This window comes from Heptranchias perlo, chromosome 13, assembly GCF_035084215.1.
Source record: "Heptranchias perlo isolate sHepPer1 chromosome 13, sHepPer1.hap1, whole genome shotgun sequence".
In the NCBI taxonomy this organism is placed as follows: Eukaryota; Metazoa; Chordata; class Chondrichthyes; order Hexanchiformes; family Hexanchidae; genus Heptranchias; species Heptranchias perlo.
In genome coordinates this window covers 2,721,511-2,746,789 of record NC_090337.1, presented here as the reverse complement: position 1 = coordinate 2,746,789, position 25,279 = coordinate 2,721,511, and the positions used below count along the sequence as shown (strand labels likewise).

At 42.8% G+C, this 25,279-nt stretch overlaps 1 protein-coding gene across 2 annotated transcripts in view; it reads right to left on the bottom strand.

Annotated features, from left to right (window-relative positions):
- Positions 1–24,204, bottom strand: part of tp63 (tumor protein p63) — a 121,425-nt gene extending 97,221 nt beyond the window's left edge. For both annotated transcript variants that reach the window (XM_067994840.1, XM_067994841.1), the window contains exon 1: positions 24,094–24,204. In XM_067994840.1, coding sequence (XP_067850941.1) covers positions 24,094–24,135 — 42 coding nt within the window. In that variant the 5' untranslated portion in view covers positions 24,136–24,204. The remainder of the gene's footprint in view (positions 1–24,093) is intronic.
- Between the last annotated feature and the right edge of the window lie 1,075 nt (positions 24,205–25,279).

The window sequence follows — 25,279 nt, the reverse complement described above, 5'->3', positions numbered from 1 at the left end:
ATTAGCCTGCGATCCGTGCGGAGCAGACTGATTTCACTGGGCGCGTTACCCACGCGCCCAGTCGACCCGCCGCCCTGCTAATATCGAGCCCATAGTCTCCAAACCACACACTCTGATTATAGTCTCCATACCATACACACTGATAAAGTCTCCATACCACACACACTGATAAAATGTTTATCCAAAAGACATTGAAAATGATCCTCCTTACTTTTTCGAAGAGTAACATTTCCTCTAACCTCGTTTCACTGAGATTCTTTCCCACCCTTCCCTTTATCTCAGCCAAATGCCTCATCATCAACAACCTATTCACCATGTGCTGCAAAGCTGCTCTGAGATCTGATAGCTAGTGAAGTTACTCTCCAGTAAAATATAGTTATTAAACAGATCAGATAGATCCAGTGGGAGAAAGCAAATTCAGCACTGGCATCATCTTTATGCATTATTGGACCTTAGAAAGATGCAAGTAAATCAAAGAAAGGTCCTCCCACAGCACTGGTCACACAGGTGCCAGTCAAGCCATTTTAAAAATTACAAATAAAAATAGAAATAAATAAGTAAATAAATATACACACTGACATGTCAAATGACTCAAAACCCATAACCTTTACACACCAATGGTGCAAATAATTCCTGTGGCACATGGAATACAATGTACCTGCCTTGGGAGACATTTTGAGATAAAGGGAAAAATATTATGCTCCTTGGTTGAGTTAAGGGGAAGTTAGATTAGGAAAATACTTTCTAAAGCCAGTGGCCCTCAGGGGTTGGTGCTGGGACCACTGCTTTTCTTGATATATATTAATGACTTGGACTTGGGTGTACAGGGCATAATTTCAAAATTTGCAGATGACACAAAACTTGGAAGGGTAGTAAACAGTGAGGAGGATGGTAACAGACTTCAAGAGGATATAGACAGGCTGGTGGCATGGGCGGACACGTGGCAGATGAAATTTAGCACAGAAAAATAAGAAGTGATACATTTTGGTAGTAAGAACGAGGAGAGGCAATATAAACTAGAGGGCACAACTCTAAAAGGGGTATAGGAACAGAGAGATCTGGAGGTATATGAGCACAGATCGATGAAGGTGGCAGAGCAGGTTGAGAAAGCAGTTAAAAAAGCATACGGGATCCTGGGCTTTATAAATAGAGGCATAGAGTACAAAAGTATGGAAGTCATTATGAACCTTTATAAAACACTGAGTCGACCACAACTGGTGGAGGCAGATTCAATCATGGTCTTCAAAAGGGAACTTGATAAGTACTTGAAAGGAAAAATGTGCAGGGCTATGGGGATAGGGCGGAGGAGTGGGACTAGCTGGATTGCTCTTGCATCGAGCCGGCGTTGACTCGATGGGCCGAATGGCCTCCTTCCGTGCTGTAACCTTTCTATGATTCTATGAACTAATTCCCAATGATGGGGTTTCAAGATGATAACCCTGCAGAGAGCTGTGAAGTCACAGAAAGAGTGAGATGTAGGGGAAGAATATGGACAATATAAAGTAAAGGATGTGGTCAGTCCCTTTGTGCTTAGTTTGTATTAAAAATAAACAATATTAAATTTAATTAGAAGACTACACAATGCACTACATGCAGTGAGCAAAACACAAAAGCCAACAAATTATACTTTTTATACCATTATTTGAAAGAGTGGTGAACTTATTTAAAAGGGTTAATGTTTTTGTTCAAACAGCACATGGTAATTCCCAATGAATGTGCTAAGTATGTGTATACTAACACTGAGCAGTGTAATTTCTAGTTTCTGTTTTATATTCACGCGAGACTCACTGATGACTCTAACTCCTGTTACCCAGTCTGTCCTGTTCATAGTAATGACCATTTTGCAGCCATTATAACCGTCAGTGCACTCCAAACATAATTCGTATGTGAACCATTCTGAGGTGCTTCAACGTGATAAAGACACAATATTAAGACTTAATATTGAGTTTAGGTTAAAGAAAGTGAGATAAATCCAGCTTATTTTCAACTATTGTTCAAAATTTTAAAGATAACACGTTTAGGGCTCAGGGTTGTGCTCCACTTGTTAAACTGCAGGTACTGCATGCCCCACACAGATTTCACACACACATCGCTTCTTACGCAAAACCTTCATCCATGTCTTTGTTACCTCCAGACTCAACTATTCCAATGCTCTCCTGGCCAGCCTCCCACCTTGCACCCTCCGTAAACTTCAGCTCATCCAAAACTCTGCCGCCCGTATCCTAACTCGCACCAAGTCCCGCACCCGTTATCCCTGTGCTCGTTGACCCACATTTTGGCTCCCGGTCCAGCAATGCCCTGATTTTAAAATTCTCATCCTAGTGTTCAAATCCCTCCATGGCCTCGCCCCTCCCTAATCTGTAACCTCCTCCAGCCCTACAACTCTCCAAGATCTTTTCTTCATCTAACCTCATCAACATACCCTTCTATTCCTTTCTCCCTCACATTTTTAATCTAGGTTCTGCTTAAATGCATCTACACTAGTTGCTTGTGATAGTGAGTTCCACATTCCAATACTCTCTGGGTAAAGAAGTCTCTCCAGAATTCTCTATTGGATTTATTAGTGACAATCTTATACTTATGGCCCCTAGTTCTGGTCTCCCCGCAAGTGGAAACATCTTCTTTATGTCTACCCTATCAAACCCTTCAATAATCTTGAAGATCTCTATCCGGTCACCTTTCACCCTTCTCTTTTCCAGAGTAAAGAGCCTCAGCCTGTTCAATCTTTCCTGATATGTATAGCCTTTCAGTTCTGATATCATCCTTGTAAATCTTTTTTGCACCATCTCCAGTTCCTCTATATCCAGTTTATAATATGGAGACCAGAACTGTTCATAATACTCCAAGTGTAGTCTAAGCAAGGTTCTATACAAGTTTAACATAACCTCTCTGCTTTTCAATTCTATCCCTCTAGAAATGAACCCAGTGCTTTGTGTGCTTTTTTATGGCCTTATTAACTAGTGTTGCTACTTTTAGTGATTTGTGTATCTGTACCCCTAGATCCCTCTGCTTCTCCATCCCATTTAGACTCTTATTATCCAAGCAGTAAGTGGTCTCCTTATTCTTCCTACCAAAATGCACCACCTCACACTTAACTATATTGAAATTCATTTGCCAATTACACGCCCATTCTGCAAGTTTATCAATGTCTTCCTGTATTTTGTCGCAGTCCTCCTCAGTATTAACTATACTCCCCAATTTGGTGTCGTCCTCAAATTTTGAAATTGTATTTCTGATTCCCACGTCCAAATCGTTAATGTAAATGGTGAACAACAGTGGTCCCAGCACTGATCTTTGTGGAACACCACTTCCCACATTTTGTCAGTCTGAGTAACTACCTTTAACGCTACTGTGTTTTCTGTTTTGTAGCCAGCTTGCTATCCATTTTGCTACTTGTCCCCTGACTCCACATGCTCTGACCTTAGTCATGAGTCCACTGTACGGTACCTTATCGAAGGCCTTTTGAAAGTGCAAATATATTACATCTACTACATTACCCTTGTTTACCCTTTCTGCTACTTCTTCAAAGAATTCAGTAAAGTTGGTCAAGCATGACCTTCCCTTTTGAAATCCATACTGACTATTCTTCATTATATTTTCGGTTTCTACATGTTTTTCTATTACATTTTTTTTTATTCGTTCATGGGATGTGGGCATTGCTGGCAAGGCCAGCATTTATTGCCCATCCCTAATTGCCCTTGAGAAGGTGGTGGTGAGCCATCTTCTTGAACCGCTGCAGTCCATGTGGTGAAGGTTCTCCCACAGTGCTGTTAGGTAGGGAGTTCCAGGATTTTGACCCAGCGACGATGAAGGAATGGCGATATATTTCCAAGTCAGGATGGTGTGTGACTTGAAGGGGAACGTGCAGGTGGTGTTGTTCCCATGTGCCTGCTGCTCGTCCTTCTAGGTGGTGGAGGTCGCGGGTTTGGGAGGTGCTGTTGAAGAAGCCTTGGCGAGTTCCTGCAGTGGATCCCGTGGATGGTACACACTGCAGCCACTGTGCGCTGATGGTGAAGGGAGTGAATGTTTAGGGTGGTGGATGGGGTGCCAATTAAGCGGGCTGCTTTGTCTTAGATGGTGTTGAGCTTCTTAAGTGTTGTTGGAGCTGCACTCATCCAGGCAAGTGGAGAGTATTCCATCGCACTCCTGACTTGTGCCTTGTAGATGGTGGTAAGGCTTTGGGGAGTCAGGAGTTGAGTCACTTGCCGCAGAATACCCAGCCTCCGACCTGCTCTTGTAGCCACAGTATTTATGTGGCTGGTCCAGTTAAGTTTCTGGTCAATGGTGACCCCCCAGGATGTTGATGGTGGGGTATTCGGTGATAGTAATGCCATTGAATGTTAAGCGGAGGTGGTTAGACTCTCTCTTGTTGGAGATGGTCATTGCCTGGCACTTGTCTGGCGCGAATGTTACTTGCCACTTATCAGTCCAAGCCTGGATGTTGTCCAGGTCTTGCTGCATGCGGGCTCGGACTACTTCATTATCTGAGGGGTTGCGAATGGAACTGAACACTGTGCAATCTTCAGCGAACATCCCCATTTCTGACATCTTTGAGTAAGGATTCCATTATCTTTCTTACCACTGACGTTAAGCTAATTGGCCTATAGCTCCCTGGATTTGTTCTATGTCCCTTTTTAAATATAGGAATCACATTAGCTGTCCGCTAGTCCTCTGGCACCATTCCCTTTTCCAATGAATTTTTATACATATGTAATAGTGCCTCTGCTAACCCTTCCCTAACCTCTTTTAATATGCGCAGATGCAATCCATCCAGACCAGGGATTTTTTTCCTCTCTAAAGTTTGATTAGTTTATTATCTCCCCCCTTTCTATCTTAAATGTTTTTATATCTTTTTTGATCTCCTCTTCCAATGTCATGCCCACCATGTTAGTCTCCCTGATAAATACTGAGGCAAAGTAATTATTTATTATTTCTGTGATTTCGCTGTCATTACCTGTGAATTTATTGTGTGTATCCCTTATTTGCTCGATCCCTATCCTGATTTTTCTTTTGTTATTTACGTGTCTGTAGAATACTTTACTATTTCTTTTTATATTTCTTGATAATTTAATTTTGTAGTTTCTCTTTGCCTTCCTAATTGTTTTTTTTACTTCTTTTCTAACCTCTTCGTATTCCCGTTTGTCATCCTTTCCTTTGTTGTCTACGTACTTAGTGAATGTCTTTTACTTCAGTTTCAATTTTGCCCTTATTTCTTTATTCATCCATGGTGTGTCATTACTGGCTGGTTTGTTTTGATTTTTAGTAGGATTTGTTTTATTCGTTCATGGGATGTGGGCGCCGCTGGCAAGGCCAGCATTTATTGCCCATCCCTAATTCCTTCTGGACTCTATTGATCACCACTACAGCGCCTTTAATGTAGTAAAACATCCCAAGGCACTTCACAGGAACGATTATCAGACACCATCAGACCAAAAGCTTGGTCAAAGAGGTAGATTTTATGGAGCGTCTTAAAGGTGGAGAGAGATGTAGAGAGGCGGAGAGGTTTAGGGACACCCCTTATGTGGACTTCAAATACCCAGCAGAATGCCAATTTGAAAGAAGGTGACCTGCCGATTCCAACCTCAGAACAGGAACTAGAATTGTTTCACAAAGCTGCAATACCAAATCCATGTCCTTATTAAATGCACTCCTTACAATCCCAATCTCCACCACCCCAGTCATTTTATCCCTAGAATCTGCAGCTGGACTTGACACAGTTATTCTGCAGTGTTCCATAAAATTGCTCCTTAGACTAATCCCCAATAAAACCGTAGTGATTCTCAGCTCGGTACTGTATACATTTAATGCCATCATGCTCATTCCTATACACACATTCCTTAGATGGCTGATGTCTCCCAATCACTTTCCAAACACCTATTAATCTGTCTATAGCCATCGTAACTTTGAGTGCCTGTGCAGCTGTCGTCCTCAGTATTGCTTCAACAGGTGGTAAACTTTCAGGTAACAGGCACACACCTAAAGAGAATAAGGTGCCTTGGAAGCACTGTCCACTGTTCCACTGACAAGAACACAGTCAGCTGTGAGTCACTGGACTGTGTCTGTTGAAAGTTTAGGGTCAGTTTTGGAAGGCTGGGGGAGGGGTGAGAGCTGTACATATTCTTCATTAAACCGTGGCTAATCCTTTCAAAGCCACGTGCTGTCTGACAGCAAAACAATTAATGGAATACACTGCAGGTGCTAAAAGGAATTCTATTAAATCTGTTAAAAGGGATAAGATTACTTTCCCCTTGGCTGAAAAATACCACAATATTTAAAAACCAGTTCATTGTTTGGGGGGAAAAAAAAGCCAACCAGCGTTTGAGGATCAAATCTCTGAATCATAAATGGAAGGTGATCCAGGCTTCAAACACGATCCTACAAGAAATATCACAAGATATCTTATTAAACTTAAACTTTTTTTTTGAAAAAAGAAAGCTTCATTCAGAAAACATTCCAAGAGTGTTTTCATTTTCTAAGCAGACTGCCAGAGATTCAGGGATGTTTTCAGCAACTTCCTTTCACCCTTTATGTGCTGGTTTAACGCTCTCCTTTATTAACATCTATTAGCGCTGGTGTTGTCTGAAAGTTTGAATATATACACGTGGCTACTTCACTGGGAATGGAGGAATACGACCCACTCTGTCCTGTGATCTGTCTAACAGTCGAAGGAAAATTGTGAAAACCTACTCATGGCATTCTGCTAGAACACACCAAACCCCGTGGCTTTGGCGTCCTGATAGAATTTCATTTCCATATTTCTATTAAGAACTGACTTGAATACCACATTCAATGGAACCCTTTTAAGATGATCTCAGACTAGACAGATTTGAATTCCTCTTTGTACTCCATTTTTTCTTAATGCTATTCAATCTCTAGAAACAATTTTCCTTTCACAATTAACCTTTAGCCGCTCACTTAGTCTCACTGGACTCGATTGTATTGTAGGTAGAGTACAGCAAAAACCTAACACGGGTAAATATACAGAGCCATACATGCAAGGGTGGTCACAAGTTCAATCCTTGGTCTATGCTGGTAGTTGATCTCAGCCAAGGGGTCAGTTTGATTGCAACAGTCAGCCTCAACGTCCAAGAGCTAAGCACAGAGACCAGGAAGGGGATGGGGATAGGGAGATTCACTGGCAGGGTTCCTGCTGCTGTTCAACATTCAGTGACTTCTGCTAGATAAGCATGTTTGTCAACAACAGACAAGGATGAAATCAGACTTTCCTGCGATATCCTGCATGGTTAATTAGTACATTGACTCTTATAGTCTAGGGTTACACATTGTCAGTGTGAGAGCGCACGTTGGCTGCAATGCTTGTAGAACGGGGACAGCCAGACACGGCCGTGCACGGGAGGGGACAGCCAGACACGGCCGTGCACGGGAGGGGACAGCCAGACACGGCCGTGCACGGGAGGGGACAGCCATACACGGCCGTGCACGGGAGGGGACAGCCAGACACGGCCGTGCTCGGGAGGGGACAGCCAGACACGGCCGTGCACGGGAGGGGACAGCCAGACACGGCCGTGCACGGGAGGGGACAGCCAGACACGGCCGTGCACGGGAGGGGACAGCCAGACACGGCCGTGCACGGGAGGGGAGAACCAGACTCCAGACACGGCCGTGTACATGAGGGGTGAGCCAGACCCCAGACACAGCCGTGTACGGGAGGGGTGAGCCAGACTCCTGACACGGCCGTTTACAGGAGAGGAGAGCCAGACTCCAGACACGGCAGTATAGAGGAGAGGAGAGCCGGACACGGCCTTGTACAGCAGAGGAGAGCCAGGCTCCAGACATGGCCGCGTACCGGAGGAGAGGTCGTTGGTAACACAGTCAATGTTACTAATTCTACCACAAACACTGCCAATTAGCATACACCACCCCTTCAAAGCCTCACCATTGGGTAACTGACTTTCACTATTTCTATCTGTACTTTTACGGTATGAGAATCTATGCACCACAGGTCTTTCCACCTCCAAGTGTTGAGCAATAGGTTTTTCTCTTTAAGAGGTAGATAGGCATTTCACAACACAGCTCACCGTTTTTCCAGCATTTGCAAGTCCAAAAACTTAAATAGAAAATAATCCCAATTGCTCCCACTACCTACCAAAGTTAAATCTACTGCGAGCACATCTCCAGAGCCAGTATCTGATGCACAGCCGCAGTTTTCCGCTTAGTCTCCATATCTAATTTGCATTACAGAAAAGTAGGAAAGCTACCCCCTCAATGCCACATGCACAGGTTCCCAAATAGAGCTCCACAGTGCATCCAAAGAAAGTCAGGAAGTGACTGAGCTGGGCGGGTTTCTTTAATTGTCAATTCTCCTCATGATTTAAACATGTTCCTTACAAATCCAGGGCAAGATGAACACAGAGCTGGGCGATACGACCTTTTCACAGGAATGATCATTATTAAACATGTTTAAAAATGAACCCAGCGGTGGTGCTGCGGAGCTGTGTGTCGCAGAGGGGAGAAACGCGGGTTCGAGTCCCGCTTCCCAATCTGAGCTGAGCAGGACAGGGCGGGGCGGGGCAGGGCAGGGAGGCCCAGAGCTGATGCTAAAGCATGTCTCAGCAAGGGAACCCTGGCAAACAGCTAGTGGAGCATTGGGAGTGATATGGGAGTGGGCAGCGTACCCAACCATTTGGCTGTAGGCATCAGGCCAGGTAAAGGAAAAAAGGATTAAAAACACAGAATTAAATGGAAAAATTTCCCCATAAAAATGTGAACCAAATGCCTCTTGAACCTCATGCTCAAAAGTCAAGAATACTTTTTGAACCATTTGCTGAAGATTCAGGTACAAATACAACAGACCTCACAGCAACTGCAGCCACAGGTTCTGTTAGTGATCTGTTTCATTTGTACGAACAGCTTAGTAATGAAGCATTCAGATAAGATGTGATTTTGTAGATTTTTCCGGCCACGAGATTATCTCTTAGAATTTATTCTGTGTTGGTGCTCGAACAATATTCACCCTTTGGCATGAGCCAAACAGAACACCAGAGAGAGAAATTCCCTCAGTTCACATTCAGTTTCAATCAGCAATCCATTCAGCTGTAATGCCAATTCATTAACTGCCATCCTATGTAGAAAGAGGCAGCAGGTCCATGACGGTAAATGTCCAATGGAACAAAACCTTCAAGGCTCAAACTGTGAAGCCAGTTATAACCTTTTTCTCACAACGGTGACTATACTTCAAAACACTTTGACTGTGAAGGGCTTTGGGTAGAGGATTGGCTAACTAACAGAAAACAAAGAGTCGGGATAAAAGGGTCATTTTCAAAATGGCAATCTGTAACTAGTGGGGTGCCGCAGGGCTCAGTGCTGGGGCCTCAACTATTTACAATACATATCAACGACTTGGATGAAGGAACAGAGTGTCTTGCGGCCAAATTTGCAGATGTTACAAAGATAGGTGGAAAAGCAAGTTGTGATGAGGACACAAAGTGTCTGCAAAGGGATATTGACAGGTTGAGCGAATGGGCAAAAATTTGGCAGATGGAATTTAATGTGGGAAAATGTGAAGTCATCCACTTCGGGAGGAAAAATAAAAAAGCAAAATATTATTTGAATGGAGAAATACTACAAAATGCTGCGGTACAGAGGGATCTGGGTGTCCTCGTACATGAAACACAAAGTCAACATACAGGTGCAGCAGGTAATCCGGAAGGCAAATGGAATATTGGCCTTTATTTCTAGGGGGATGGAGTATAAAAGCAGGGAAGTCATGCTACAACTGTATAGGGTGTTGGTGAGACCACACCTGGAGTACTGCGTACAGTTCTGGTGCCCTTATTTAAGGAAGGACATACTTGCGTTGGAGGCAGTTCAGAGAAGGTTCACTAGGTTGATTCCGGGTGTGGAAGCATTGTCTTATGAGGAAAGATTGAACAGGTTGGGTCTATACTCATTGGAGTTTAGAAGAATGAGAGGACATCTTATTGAAACTTACAAGATTCTGAGGGGACTCGATAGGGCAGATGCTGAGAGGATGTTACCCCTCATGGGGGAATCTAAAACTAGGGGGCATAGTCTCAGAATAAGGGGTCGCCCGTTTAAGATGGAAATGAGGAGGAATTTCTTCTCCCAGAGGGTCGTGAATCTTTGGAATTCTTTACCCCAAAAAGCTGTGGAGGCTGAGTCATTGAATACATTCAAGGCTGAGTTAGACAAATTTTTGATCAGCAAGGGAGTCAAAGGATATGGGGAATGGGCGGGAAAGTGGAGTTGAGGTAAAAATCAGATCAGCCATGATCTCATTAAATGGCGGAGCAGGCTCAAGGGGCCGAATCGCCTACTCCTGCTCCTATCTCTTATGGTCTTTGGGATGTCCCAAGGACGTGAATCATGCTCTATAAATGCAAGTTTGTTCTTCTCTACTTTTACAATGAATGGATAGTTTGCCCACTGACATGGAGAGGGCAAGGGTTAATCTTTTCCGGATAATCCTAAGCCACATCACCTTCACGGTGAAAAGTTTTCTCATTCTTTTTTTGTTGCTATTCCTTAAAACATGGAAACCAGTGGGGGAATTTCCAGAGTGAAAATAAGAGGCCACAACTGATCTGAAGTAATAAACGGCAGAACTTTTCTTCAGAAGTATATATATATATATATTCTGTTTAATAATGAAAGCACTGAAAGTTTCATATTGTTCCATAACAGGGAGAGTGGACCATATTTGGTGCAGCCCATAGGTAGGGCTTGAACTAACAATTGGTGGTCCCAGAGTGAAAGAACCACCCCCGAACTAACTGACGCCCTGTTTTTTGACAGAAGACAACCTGATTTACACTAACCCCAAAGACACGTGTAATGTGTATGTCAGCAATTTTAAAACCACTTTGGAGATTAAATAACATGACACACCTTCCTTCCCATGTACTAAATGAAAGTGCATTGTGTCATGCACTACTGAAGAGATTCAAATCTTAAAATTTCTCACACCCGTCAACCAAATTATATTGTACTTGGTACAAAAAAGTGATCTCAACATCATTGCTTTGAGAGAATTCAAAGGAAGCGCCCAAGCTCTAACCCCTAAGGCTCCATGGTCATTCAGAGTTGCCTGCATTCCATAAGTGACTCCTGCCAGTTCTCACCAGGGCTGGTAGACAAAAAGTTCCATGGTGAGAAAGTGCCCTGCCTTGGGAGAGAAATAGCTCCAGCAATTAAAACCAACCTAGAGGCTTGCACTGCCTCTGGCAAATTGTGGAGCACAAAAGCCAGGAAGCGGTCAGTGCACAGGACCATTGTGGCTTTCCGGCAGATGCTAGAATCATTGCAATAACTTGAATGGGCAACTAGAGATGGTGTGGCATTGAGCCATACAGGGTAGGATGGTCACATGTTTGAACATAGGAATTGCTAGACAAAAAAAGACCAAGGTCCATCTAGTTCACCTTCTACCATCCTGGTAGTCACATGATACAATGATAATGGAGTTGTTGGCTAATTGTAGTAATCGATCTCCATCATTTAGTCTACAACAGGCCCAGACATGAGGCGAGGAAAACCCCCAGTGGTGAAGAGATTTGGGAACCATAGGTCCAAAGTCAACTGTTTCTCCCAAGCATGTTACACTTACCACATGACATGTCTCAAAATACTCATATACTGTATACCGAAATATTACTTTCTGAAATAAATCTAATTTGCATTTGAATGAATCAACACTATCTATTTACTCGTTCATTGAAATATAGTTTCCACAAATTAGTTTTGAATTTACCCCCCCTTCAAGCGCAGGCCGTGTCCTCTGGTACTACTGTTCTGGACAAGGTGAAACAGTTTGTCATGATCTACATTACCTAGTCCCTTTAATGCAGCAACCATATCATCTCTCAACCTTCTCTTTTCCAGTGAGAACATGCTCAATTTATGTATTCTGAAACAAAGTGGGGTATTAGTGGGGTGGGGGAACAGTAGGAGAGTGAAATCAGCTGGAGTTCCTGCTCCTGATTGCTACCTCTGCTGGTGAGTGTACATGTATGTAGGTTGAGCGAGGACAGGAACAGGCTTGGCTTTGGAACTGCCCATGGATGAACATCTACTGTCTAAATTGAAAACTAACCACTCTCTTGAGGCTGGATGGCTGCGAGCTGCTCTCAAGCGCCTCTGGAGTGGAAGCTGAGACGAGTGACTTCTTAAATGTGCATTCTTACCTGGAATACTCTCTCAGGAAATTGCAATGAACTGGAAACTAACTCAACGCAAGTATATTAGGCTTTTCAATCCAGTGCTAATCTGGCCTTCCCAGCAAGAGGCAAGATTTTGCTGCTGCATTCTAATCCGCCTCATGGGCTGGAGGAGTTGGTGACACTCATCCAATAAAAGTGAGATTGTCAAGAGTCAAACTTGAAGCTCATTGGTGGAGGTCCAACATTCCATCAGATGTGGTTACTAAACTAGGTGGCATATTGAAGGACATGGGAAGCAAGCAGGAGAGTGGAATTGGACTAGGTGGCATACTGAAGGGCACAGGGAGCAAGCAGGAGAGTGGAATTAGACTAGGTGGCATACTGAAGGGCACAGGGAGCAAGCAGGAGAGTGGGATTAGACTAGGTGGCATATTGAAGGGCATGGGGGCAAGCAGGAGAGTGGAATTGGTCTAGGTGGCATACTGAAGGGCACGGGGAGCAATCAGGAGAGTGGGATTAAACTAGGTGGCTCAGATGGAGAAAAACTACAGCACAGATTTGATGGGCCAAATGGCCCCCTTTTTGTAATAGTCTGTGATTCTAGTATGCACTTTTTCATCGGAGGAAAGGTTCACAGTCTTATTGGACGCTGCCTTAAACATAAATGAAAATGGTCATTTTCATCAATTTATCTCATTGTGGGTTGCAATTATAGATACTTCAGCAGAACAGATTACCACAACGTCTAACAATCTCGTGATCAAAATTAATGTTATGGTGAATTTTTTAAAAATTGTATATAAAACCACTTTTGGTTTAAGCTGATTATAGTCATTACCCTGGCGACAAGATATGTGTTTTTTTTAAGGGGTTGAGAGTGCTGGGGAATGCAACGCCATACAGATTTTGGCATCTAACATCAACTTCAAGCATTTCCAGGTACAACACAGGCCAGACTCAGAGCAAAATGACCTCGACTCTACACCCAACATACCATAAAAACATTTGCCAAATCTCAGAAACAAAAGGTGCATTGACACATATTGTATTGGAACATCTCACTTGTGTTGCATGTGATCATAATGAAAATGGTGTGGGGCTCTTTGGCTTTGCTCCCTTGTAATTATTTTTACACAAGTAATGTGTTCCTTTAACCCCTGGCAATTGAGGCTGAAAGGTCCAAGCTCACTAGGAACGGGGCTGAGGTTGGTCACCATGGACTGAGGGTCTTTATAGGCAGTAAAGTCCTTTAGTTGGAATTGGATGTGAACTCCCATTGCACCTTCCGCTCTCCTACCCTGAGCTTTTGGATGTGACTGCCCATTTTCAACCCTTTTTTTTGATAGCTAGCAGCCACTGATCACTGGGATGTCCCTTTTTATGCTCTCCCTACTACAAGTTCCAGCATCTCGACTGTGTTTAAGGTTCACTGCCTGCGTTGTACATTGCAAAAATGTTACTTGGTTTTATTAACTCACAAGCAGTTATCATCAACTGTGGCAATCAACAGAAACACAAGTCTCACCAATCACTGGTGTGCCCTGAATTGCACACTCCCGAGTAAAAACACCAACAAAAAAGTATTAATACAGCATGAAATAAAATGGAAAAACTAGAGTCATTTCAGCCTATGAAACAGACTTAGTCAACATATAGAACAAGGCGGCCTCAGGCAGAATAACAATCATTTTTCAGTCTAACCACCTGCCCCATGAATCATTCTATATCTTACACCCAGGATTACAAAAACAAAACAAAAAAAATCCTATAGGTCAAACCGAGAGATTGCGCAGAACATTTCTGAACATTTGAAAAGTTAAAAAAACACAATTAATTATATAAAATGGAATCCATTATATTTACTGGAACAAAATGGAGGGTCAAATTCTCTCAACATTTCAAGGTGTTAAGGAACTTTATTGCTCAATCCTGCAGCTCACACACAACGCAACTTTCAAGAACGAAGGGGCAGATTGAGGGCTGCCGAGACTAAAAACACAACTGTCTGGAAAAAAGAACAGGCATTTATAAAACGCCATTTATGACCTCAGGACGTCCCAAAGCACTTTATTATCAATGAAGTACTTTTGAAGTGTAGTCATTGTTGTAATGTAGGAAAAAGTGACAAATTTGCACACAGCAAGGTCCCACAAACAGCAATGAGATAAATGATCAAGCAATGTTTTTTTTAAAGTGGTGTTGGTTGAGGGATAAATATTGGCCAGAATAACCTGTCTACAGGACAGATCAGATAGAGGATACACTTACGTCTGAAGAATCACAGAAACAAAGAAAATAGGATCAGGAGTAGGCCATTCGGCCCTTCGAGCCTGCTCCGCCATTCAATATGGTCATGACTGATCCTCTATCTCAATACCCTATTCCCGCTCTCTCCCCATGCCCCTTGATGCCTTTTCTGTCTAGAAATCTATCTAGCTCCTTCTTAAATATTTTCAGTGACTTGGCCTCCACAGCCTTCTGTGGTAGAGAATTCCACAGGTTCACCACCCTCTGAGTGAAGAAATTTCTCCTCATCTCAGTCCTAAATGTCCTACCCCATATCCTGAGACTGTGACCCCTCGTTCTGGACCCCCCAGCAAGGGGAAACATTCTCCCTGCATCCAGTCTGTCTAGCCTTGTCAGAATTTTATATGTTTCAATGAGATCCCCTCTCATTCTTCTAAACTCGAGTGAATACAGGCCGAGTCAACCCAATCTCTCCTCATACGACAGTCCTGCCATCCCAGGAATCAGTCTGGTGAACCTTTGCTGCACTCCATCTCTGGCAAGTATATCCCTTCTTAGGTAAGGAAGGGTCTACAAATCATGGTCTACAAAGAATATTCTGCCAAAGGGTCTATCACCTGAACCATCCAGCTACAGTTCAGGGCAAGAAAGTCACAATTGCTATGTGGGAGACGATTCAGAAGCCAGTAATGGGCTAGTAACTCACTAACTCAGCCCGCCATGTTTCGCAGTTCATGCCACAGGTGGGATACAGCCCACATTCCACAGCTCATCAAGTATTTTGTTTATACCACATATTAGGTAAGTAATTAAAATGATAATGCTGAATGTAAACTTAAGGGCAATTAACCTGATGTACAGACTGTCGAATAATCTGGTGAAGTTACTTAAACACTTCCTACTCCTTGCTCCTTCACCATCCCCTTCTCCCACTCCCGCCATTCAGCCTGTCCTCAGTTGTGATATTATCTCAGTAACATACAAAATTATTTCAGTGTTGACATCACGTCGGGTATAAATTGGTATCACACGTGGGTGTGTAATCATTCTAAATATCTTTTGATTTTTGAACACTTATCGATGAAGATTTCCACCTCAAGCATGAACCCCTCTCTCTGCCTCTAGATTTACGATCGGCCCACTGTGTACCCTTCCAACACTTTGTTTTTATTGTTGGCTTTTTACCAGATTTGTCAGATCTAGCCGACAGCAAACATCAAACAACAGCAGCCATAAACCACCACATATCAGAATCAGATGCAGTATGTAATTAGAAAACGATCAGTGCTCATACCATAGATTCTGCTGCTAGGTAGCCAGGGAGTAAAATCCAGAGACAGGTATTAATCCAGTTGCATAACTGTGAAGATGAGGGCTGTCCATTAACAGGATTGCTCCAAACATAAGAACATAAGACATAGGAGCAGGAGTAGGCCATACGGGCCCTCGAGCCTGCTCCGCCATTCAATCAGATCATGACTGATCTTTGACCCCAACTCCACTTTCCTGCCTGATCCCCATATCCCTTGATTCCCCTAGAGTCCAAAAATCTATCGATCTCAGCCTTGAATATATTCAATGACTCAGCATCCACTGCCCTCTGGGATAGAGAATTCCAAAGATTCACAACCCTCTGAGTGAAGAAATTCCTCCTCATCTCAGTCACGAATGGCCGACCCCGTATCCTCCGATTAAGCCCCCTAGTTCTAGACCCTCTAGCCAGGGGAAACAATCTCTCAGCATCTACCCTGTCAATCCCCCTCAGAATCTTACACATTTCAATGAGGTCACCTCTCATTCTTCTAAACTCCAGAGTGTATAGGCCCATTCTACTCAACCTCTCCTCATAGGACAACCCTCTCATCCCAGGAATTAATTTAGTGAACCTTCATTGCACCGCCTCTAAGGCAAGTATATCCTTCCTTAGATAAGGAGACCAAAACTGTACGCAGTACTCCAGGTGAGGTCTCACCAAAGCCCTGTACAACTGTAGTAAGACTTCCTTACTCTTGTACTCCAACCCCTTTGCAATAAAGGCCAACATGCCATTTGCCTTCCGACCTTTGCAATGAGTTAAACGTTTATATTTTTGAACATTTCATTTGGATGATGGGAGTGAAAGAGGAAAGAGAATAAAAACAAATTCAAAATACAGGTGACATAAGTTATAAAGTTACCTTATTTTGTTGTATAACTCTTGACCTATGGGGGACCAGGGCCCGCTAGTGAAACAGGGGACCAGGGGCTGCTAGTGAAACAGGGGACCAGGGCCCACTAGTGAAACAGGGGACCAGGGCCCGCTAGTTATACAACAGGGGTGACTAAACCTAGTTGTATAATAAGCCCCACAGGCCACATCACGGGTGTGACATTGATGGCCAATGTTGCATTTTGGCTGTTGCAAAGTCATAGTTAGTGGCTAAAGGAATAGTCACCATGTTTTAAGCCAGATAGTTAGGGCTAATGGGCTACATGTGACCATGGATCATAGCTTGGACACTTAGAATCATAGAATGGTCTCAATAGTCTGCATGTACATGGAATTTACGTGGCAATACTGTACACACTTAGCAGAGGGGTCTTTCTCTTCCTGCTATTCATTGTTTTTATTATATAGAAGCTGGTTATGAATTGTGTATAGACCTTCAGGATTTACCAATAGAAGACTAGATCATAACAACTGTAGATTCGTGTTTTTGGAGGGACTGCAGCCCAACGGCAATTCAAAATTCAGTCTGATTAAAAATCCTTTGATCCTAACCTATAGCACGACAACAAATAGCGTTCTCATTAGCATGTCATAGAGTCATAGAGTTATACAGCACGGATAGAGGCCCTTCGGCCCATCGTGTCCGCGCCGGCCATCAAGCCCTGTCTACTCTAATCCCATATTCCAGCATTTGGTCCGTAGCCTTGTATGCTATGGCATTTCAAGTGCTCATCCAAATGCTTCTTGAATGTTGTGAGGGTTCCTGCCTCCACAACCCTTTCAGGCAGTGAGTTCCAGACTCCAACCACCCTCTGGGTGAAAAAGTTCTTTCTCAAATCCCCTCTAAACCTCCCGCCTTTTACCTTGAATCTATGTCCCCTTGTTATAGAACCCTCAACGAAGGGAAAAAGCTCCTTAGTATCCATCCTATCTGTGCCCCTCATAATTTTGTACACCTCAATCATGTCCCCCCTCAGCCTCCTCTGCTCCAAGGAAAACAAACCCAATCTTCCCAGTCTCTCTTCATAGCTGAAGCGCTCCAGCCCTGGTAACATCCTGGTGAATCTCCTCTGCACCCTCTCCAAAGCGATCACATCCTTCCTGTAGTGTGGCGACCAGAACTGCACACAGTACTCCAGCTGTGGCCTAACCAGTGTTTTATACAGCTCCATCATAACCTCCTTGCTCTTATATTCTATGCCTCGGCTAATAAAGGCAAGTATCCCATATGTCTAAAGAGGTTCACAGATATAAGCAGCAAACAGAATGAGTCTCTAAAATATAATGGATTGGGCCAGAATTTCCTGGATCGTACTTGCACCGAAATTTATACCCGTTTTTATGCCGACGGCAACTTAAAAATTTCTAGAATGTGAAAATGGTGTAAAATAACAACTACTTATCTTTAACGTAGTAAAATGTCCAAAGACGCTTTACAGGAGTGTTATCAAACAAAAGTTGACACCAAGCCACATAAGGAGATATAAGGTCAGGTGGCCAAAAGCATGTTAAAGAGGTAGGTGTAAAGGAGCATCTTAGAGGAGAGAGAGGCAGAGAGGTGGAGAGATGGAGAGATTTAGGGAGGAAATTCCAGAGCTTAGGGCCTAGGCAGCTGAAAGCAGGCCGCCAATGATGGAGTGATGAAAATCGGGGCCGTGCAAAAGGCCAGAATTGGAGGAGCGCCGAGATCTTGGGAGGGTTGTAGGAGGTTGCAGAGATAGGGAGGGGCGAGGCTATGGAGGGATTTGAAAACAAGGATGAGAATTTTAAAATCGAGGCGTTGCTGGATCAGGAGCCAACGTAGGTCAGCGAGTGCAGGACTGATGGGTGAACAGGACTTGGTATAAATTAGGATACGGGCAGCAGAGTTTTGGATGAGCTGAAGTTTACAGAGGGTGTAAGGTGGGAGGCCAGCCAGGAGTTCATTGGAATAGTCGAGTACATAAACAATTGGGGTCTGAGTAAAGTAGCCATCTTCATCTTACTGATGTTATGAAAAATTAAAGTTTGAAGCCATCAAACCATCATTTATGCACATTAAGTACAGCTTAATGTAACTGTGGTAGCTTTTCTCTTTTTAATATAACAGATTCTGATTGCCATTAAAAAACATTCAAAGGTATAGAAAATACAGTGCAGGCCTCAGTAAGGAGAAATTTTTAAAAAGATTAAAAATTTGCTATAAAACACTGGAAAAAGTGACTTCAGGTCCTGCTGTGCCTAAAATTCTGGGTGAACATTTGCACCCATTTAGAACTGGAGTAAATGCCGGAAAACTGTGTTCTCTGGTCTTTTGCATGGGGGGGGAGCTACATTAATGAGCCAAGTGAGGTTTCAACAATTGTAACTCAGGAGCAGCACAAACGATTGAGGAAATTCCTGTGTAGCAATACTTTGGCGTAAAACCAGCATAGATCAGTTACATGCAAATTTCCTCGGAAAAAGACAGCGCAACACACCGTGGTTAGGCTGAAACTTTCCAGGAAATTATGGGCCATAACGAGTCACGTTGTACTTCGAGCACCACCAAAAATCACTAATCTGCAGCTCCACTAAAACCCCAAATTATAAGAGTTATAAGACCATTAATTAATTTAAGGAAGTTATCTAATTCATCAACATCCATGTGGTATTTTTGATTGGGGGGGGGGGGGGGGTCAAGATTGGAACACCTACAACTTGCTCAGAAAAGTGAACTGGAACAACAGGTCTCACTGTGCATCAATACAGTCGTCAACATCAGTAAGAGGCCTTTCCTGAAACTGAGAGCAGGTCCCGAAGGGAACATTGAAGATGAATCATTTTGGAATAATCTATGTATGAAAATTGTCTTTTTCCACAGTGACTAGTGCGGCAATTTTACAGGATTTTAGATCTTATGGCCCATTAAAGATGGGAACACTGCTGTCAGGGATGTGACGTCAAAAAGCGCACGTACGTGCGGGTTTTGTAAGACCAGCTGGAAATGTTGACCTTGTGACTTCCAGTTTCACATTCACAAGAGGATGGTGGTAACTGACTAGCGACCTCCGCCTCCCAATCCGCTGAATGTTTCAGCACACCTTCAGATAATGGGTTAGCACCGTACTAAACAGGAAAAACTATCACCACAGAATGAAATACTGCTTCATAAAGAAAACAACTTCTCTGAGAAAGAACAGCTTCAGAAGTAAGTTTTTAAAAAAAAATAGAAAACAGCATTCAGACAGAGATATTGAAAGCCAATAAAAATGATCGCCAAACAGGAGGGTTCCCTCCCAGTCGGGGAACACTTCAGCAGTCATGGACATTCATCCACCGACCTTCGGGTAAGCGTACTCCAAGGCGGCCTTCGAGACACACGACAACGCAAAATCGTCGAGCAGAAATTGATAGCCAAGTTCCGCACCCATGAGGACGGCCTCAACCGGGATCTTGGGTTCATGTCACGCTACACGTTACCCCACCAGCGAACAAATGTTATCTGTTTTTAATAGAATGGGTCATTTGCTGGCTTTCTCTGCCTTCCGGATGTCTCTGCCTCTCTCTGTTTTTTTTTCCTGTTTGTTTTTTTGTTGAATGTGTATTCGGGGGTTCTGCAGGTGACACCTCTCTGTCTGAACACGGTGATTGCCTTGGCAACGGGCAGTTGCAGGGGCAGTCTGTAAACACCATGTATTGTTCTATATGTATAAATGCGTAGGCTTCAAGGAGCTCCTGAACATTTACCTGACGAAGGAGGAAGCCTCCGAAAGCTTGTGAATTTAAAATAAAATTGCTGGACTATAACTTGGTGTTGTAAAATTGTTTACAATAAAAATGACAGAAGTTCTTGTAGCTTCTGCTTGTCCCATTTCGGTATTTATTTGGACAAATGCGCACTGAGTCTTTGGCTCTGAAGCTGACAGATATTGTTTTCAGAAGCCCTTTATGCATAATGCAGTGGAGCATCAAAACTTTGGGCCTGCTTGTTTGGAGCTCCACAGAGGAAACAAGGGTTGGGCCAAGGTTAGATCAGCATCAAGAAAACAGGAAGTGAGTTTCAGCCTGACATCAGCAATGAAGCCTCACTGACCGAAGGAACCTTCAAAGCAACAGATCTTCCTTATGGTCAGGGCTTCAGAATGTCAAACACAGCAACAATCGCTTCCATTTTATATATATATAGATTTTATGATTCAAAAAGGTCTTACTGAGCAATTCTTGGACCAATAACTTTAATTACAATCACCTCCAACAGCTTTTAGGCATTCTCTACAAGATCCAAATGAGTTTGGGAACCACACCTCTCAAAACAAACGTGGTCCTGAGAACCAAGTGATCTTTTCAGAGGTTAAAAAAATCCTTCTTTATTTTCTAAGGTACTATTTTGCTCCATCTCCTTCGAGTCCCACACTGCACATCCTTTGATCAAAAGACACAGAGAGGCCATCTGCTTTAAGCCTCATCCAATAATAGCACCCACAAATGGGCTACTGGGAAATACACAAGAGTGATGTGAGTCCAAAAGTGAATTGAAAAAGGACTACATAACTCAATTGTCAATAACACAGGGTCACCCTATAACTAGATTGCTGAGCGTACATAGTGGAAGGACCTGATTTTGCCCAGTTCTGGAATCAGCCACAAAATGCCATAAGGGCTGATAACCTTTGCATTACATTCCCAGGAGGACTGTCAGAGACACTGGACAGGTGGAGAATTTTTAACCGCCATAAATTACTTCTTTTGGCTATGACAGTGCTTTGATCAACATTAAAGGGCAGCAACATCCAACCTGGGTGAGGGTTTTAACTTTGTTCTCTTTAGCCTGATTGAACACTGCAATTAGGCAGAATACTCTAAACCTCTCTCAGTTGGAGATCAAAATAGTTTGTAACTGCTAATGTGCTGGAAATCCAGAGTACATCACAACACCCAGGCACCGTGCGGATCGGAGGCGCCGTGCAGTAGCCAACTCTCCAGTACTGAGCAAAGCGCTCAACAATTTTGGAGAATCATCAGTGAAATAGCCGTCACTGACATTCCAACGGCGAGTGATTATATGGTGCCTTTACTACTGTCTGCGAGTTTCAGAACTAGGTTTTACATCTAATGATGCTGGACAACAGTGCTATTTAAACTGATTGAAGCGGTTTCTCCAAAGTGCTCTTCAGTTTACAGAGATCTCTCGCGGGTCTCAGTTCACACAGGCTGCAGCCAACACGTTCATCAAGACAGAAACAATCTGTATCCAATCAAGGAGGAATTAATCATTTAATTTATTTACAAACAGCCTATACGGCTTTTTATAAAAAGATAACCTGAGTTGCACATTTTATGGGACAAACCTGATCTTATGTAAAATGGAGGGAAAAAAGTTCTGGGCCCCAGCAACATCGGAACGCCAATCAGACGCTGAACTTCTCCAATGCTGGAGAACTTTGTCAAAATGTGCTCCTACTCCAAATAGCTGCCTGCAAATTTTTGAGTTGGATTTTTTTTTAGTAATGCTTGTTGATTTTAAGTTTTCTTTGGATCATGTTGATAGCTTGAGTTCAGTGTAGAAATTTTTCCCAAGCCTCAGAGAGTTCAAGATACTTGGGGAAAGTTCCTAAATACAATGGCTGTGCAAAGTTGCCTCACGTCTTATGCGCTGTTAAGGTTAATTATGAGGATACATTAGATCCTGCAGGAAAATAAAGTTTTCCTTGCACATTAACCCTTTCAGCAATGAAGAAGTTTTGCATAATTTCAAATACACAAGCAGCTATAATCACAGCTGAAAAAAATCGAACTGATATGAATGTTTTAGCACCAGATTCCCACTTTGCTGTGTTATTTGCATCACTTAATTCAAATTATTCGATAATTCCATTTTTTTAAAGTGCAATATTGACTTTGAATTATCAGTAGACTATATCTGTAAACTTTAGGTATTGCAAAGTAGGATTAGGAAAATATAAGGATCCGTGAATCACTGTTTAATGTGAGGATTCTGCATTCATTTTTGAAAATCTGTGTTCTTTATATGTTGTTGCAGAAATGTTACTACAAACCTCAACGGGTGCTCATTCTGTCATCTTTAAACATCGTATATTTAGGAAGGGTACAGCACAGCAGCAAGTTATCTCCCCACTGTACAAACGGGTACAATGTGGGCTTTAGTAAAAAATTTCAGGTAAACGGCCATGGACAAACTTGGGCCGTTCCCCAACCATGTGTACAGATTTGACAACCAATTCCGAAGTTTAAGTATGTGAAGAGAACGAGAAAGACGAGCACAATACAAAAGCACATCAGCTGACTAAAAGTTTGCAGAAATGGCACGGTGCAGATTTATATCAGAGAATTCCAGTTATGTGGGTTCTGGCCCCATGCCTCTTCCGTTCGCTCTGCCCTCCCAAAATACATGGTTAAAATGAGAAATGTCTGAGCTTGAAATAAAGAGTTCCAAGGATCTGAACTCATGTTATATGGAGAGCCCGGTCTGTTGGCAGATGCACTCACATCCTGGGCTAATTACACTGATTTGGGGGGGTTTGACATTTTTTTTGTTTCAGTGGAAGAGCAGAGGTTATTTCTGGACAGTCCTCTTTTAAAAGATCAGAATTGTACGTAAAATGAGACCCTCGTTCCCTCATTATATAAAAAAGTTAACCCACACCCTTAAAGGTCATTTTTCCCTCAATACAGGACACTTCCAGCCCGCCTGCCTTGTCGCACATATTTTCAAACTTAGGGAACACTCTCACCCTCAGTAAACCTGAAACTATTTACGATATCCAATCCGCACTTTGTCTGAATAAGTTTGTACAAATCAATGAGTTATCGACAGTGTAGTTTGGAAAACCGGGATGTACTGTACCGCACGAAGATTCCTACCTACTGCAGTCCATCACTTGCCACCACAAAACATACAGGCACTTATACAAAACTCTCTTCAAGACAATAATAGCTCCCAGAAATTGATTGTTTCCAACATGAATAGAAAGGTCAAGTTCTTCACTGAACAATGTCCAAAGGCTAGAATCTATAGAGTAAAGTTTGAGATTTTTAATGTCAACCCCCATTATAATCACAAAACTTCTCAGCAAATTCTCTCAGTTGCCTCAAGGCTTCTAAAAAGATGATTCAATAAATGAATTAATTCTAACATTTTGTAAAGCTGCCGCCCTTAACGAAAGCTCCTCTTTTTGGAAATTAGGTGCAATTTTCAAGGAGTCACAAAGGACACTGACAGCTGAGATTTAACACACAAAAACAGCCCTTAACCAAATCGAGCTATTCAAATATTACTTTATAAACTGTTAAAAATTTACAAATTTAATTAATTCAATAAATGCTGGCCTCACCACGACGCCCACATCCCATGAACGAATTTTTAAAAATTGTTTGAACAGTTTGGAAACTTTATTCCCAACTGGCCCTTATGCAAAGGTAACTGACAAAGGATTGAACAAATCATACTGGGATCCAATTTGAACAGAAATCCTATAGAAGTGCATGGGAGCTTTGCGGAGTTTCAGAGTCACTTACCTCAGGGTACTGTGATTGTGCTGCATTCTCTAAGTACAGCATGTTTGCAGCAATGTTGATGAGCACTGCTGTCCCGTCTCCTGGCTCCAGGTTTGTGCTATGTGTATGGTGGGACTTTTACCTCAGATTGAGTGTGTGTGTGTGTGTTTTTTAAAAGCAGATTCTCTTATATCCAGACCTTGCTGAACAGGTAAAGTGCAAAGGGGTGGGAACTCCACACCAGCCGCCAGCCAATCTTTCCCAAAGTTCCACCTGAAACTTTTAAACTCAACACCAATGGAATCCTCCAGCAGCTAATCTACATGCCAGCCTCTCCCCCACTATTCTTTCCTTACTTCCTACCTTTCCCAAACTTTCTCTTTCCCTTCATGAATATGAAGCAGATCTCCAGCCTCAGAATATATCTGGAATCTTGTTCCTCCCTTAGTGTCAAGTTAGTTTTAGGATGTTGCACTGTCTTTGCATAACTTGACTGGGGGGGGGGGGGGGAAGGGAGGTCGGTGGGGGAAAGAGATTAGAAAATAAAACAAGACAAGAGATCAGAGCAGTTGCTAATATGCAAAATCACAGCTGCCCACTTTGCAACACAGTGTGCCTTCCCGCCTTGCCTCCCGCCTCTGTACAATCGACTAGCTAATTGACACAACAATAACAGCACAATGACCTTTGCTCTCTGCCCTACTCCAGGCACTTAGTACATTTACCAAAGCTTGCTCTCGAGTCCCTTATTGTAAACCTTGTTAGGGCTGTAAAGTAGACAGGGGCACAATTAAGGAGTAATATGCGTGTGTACAGCTATCGCCACAGCCAGGTAAAAAGGGAAAAGACCTGTAACAATGTGAAGTCACTTAAACCAACAATCCCCCAACTGAAACTCATCAGTATGGGCAATGTGTTTCTTAACCCCTTCACTGCATCATCATCTTCATCTAAAAGTGCTTATTACCATGTTAACTGTCTGTTGGGGAGGATTTGTTTATATTTCATCAACCTTTCCCCCTTTCAATTCAATTTTATTGAATCCCACACATTTCCTGCGCACCAATAACATGACAGGTAGTTCACATGCAGCAAATCTCCACGGTTTGAGAATCAGGCTCCAGCTCTCAAATCTACACAACTACACCCTGACTGTGGTATGCTTCCAGCTCAAATTCAATCTCGCTCTCTACTCAGATGTGTAAAT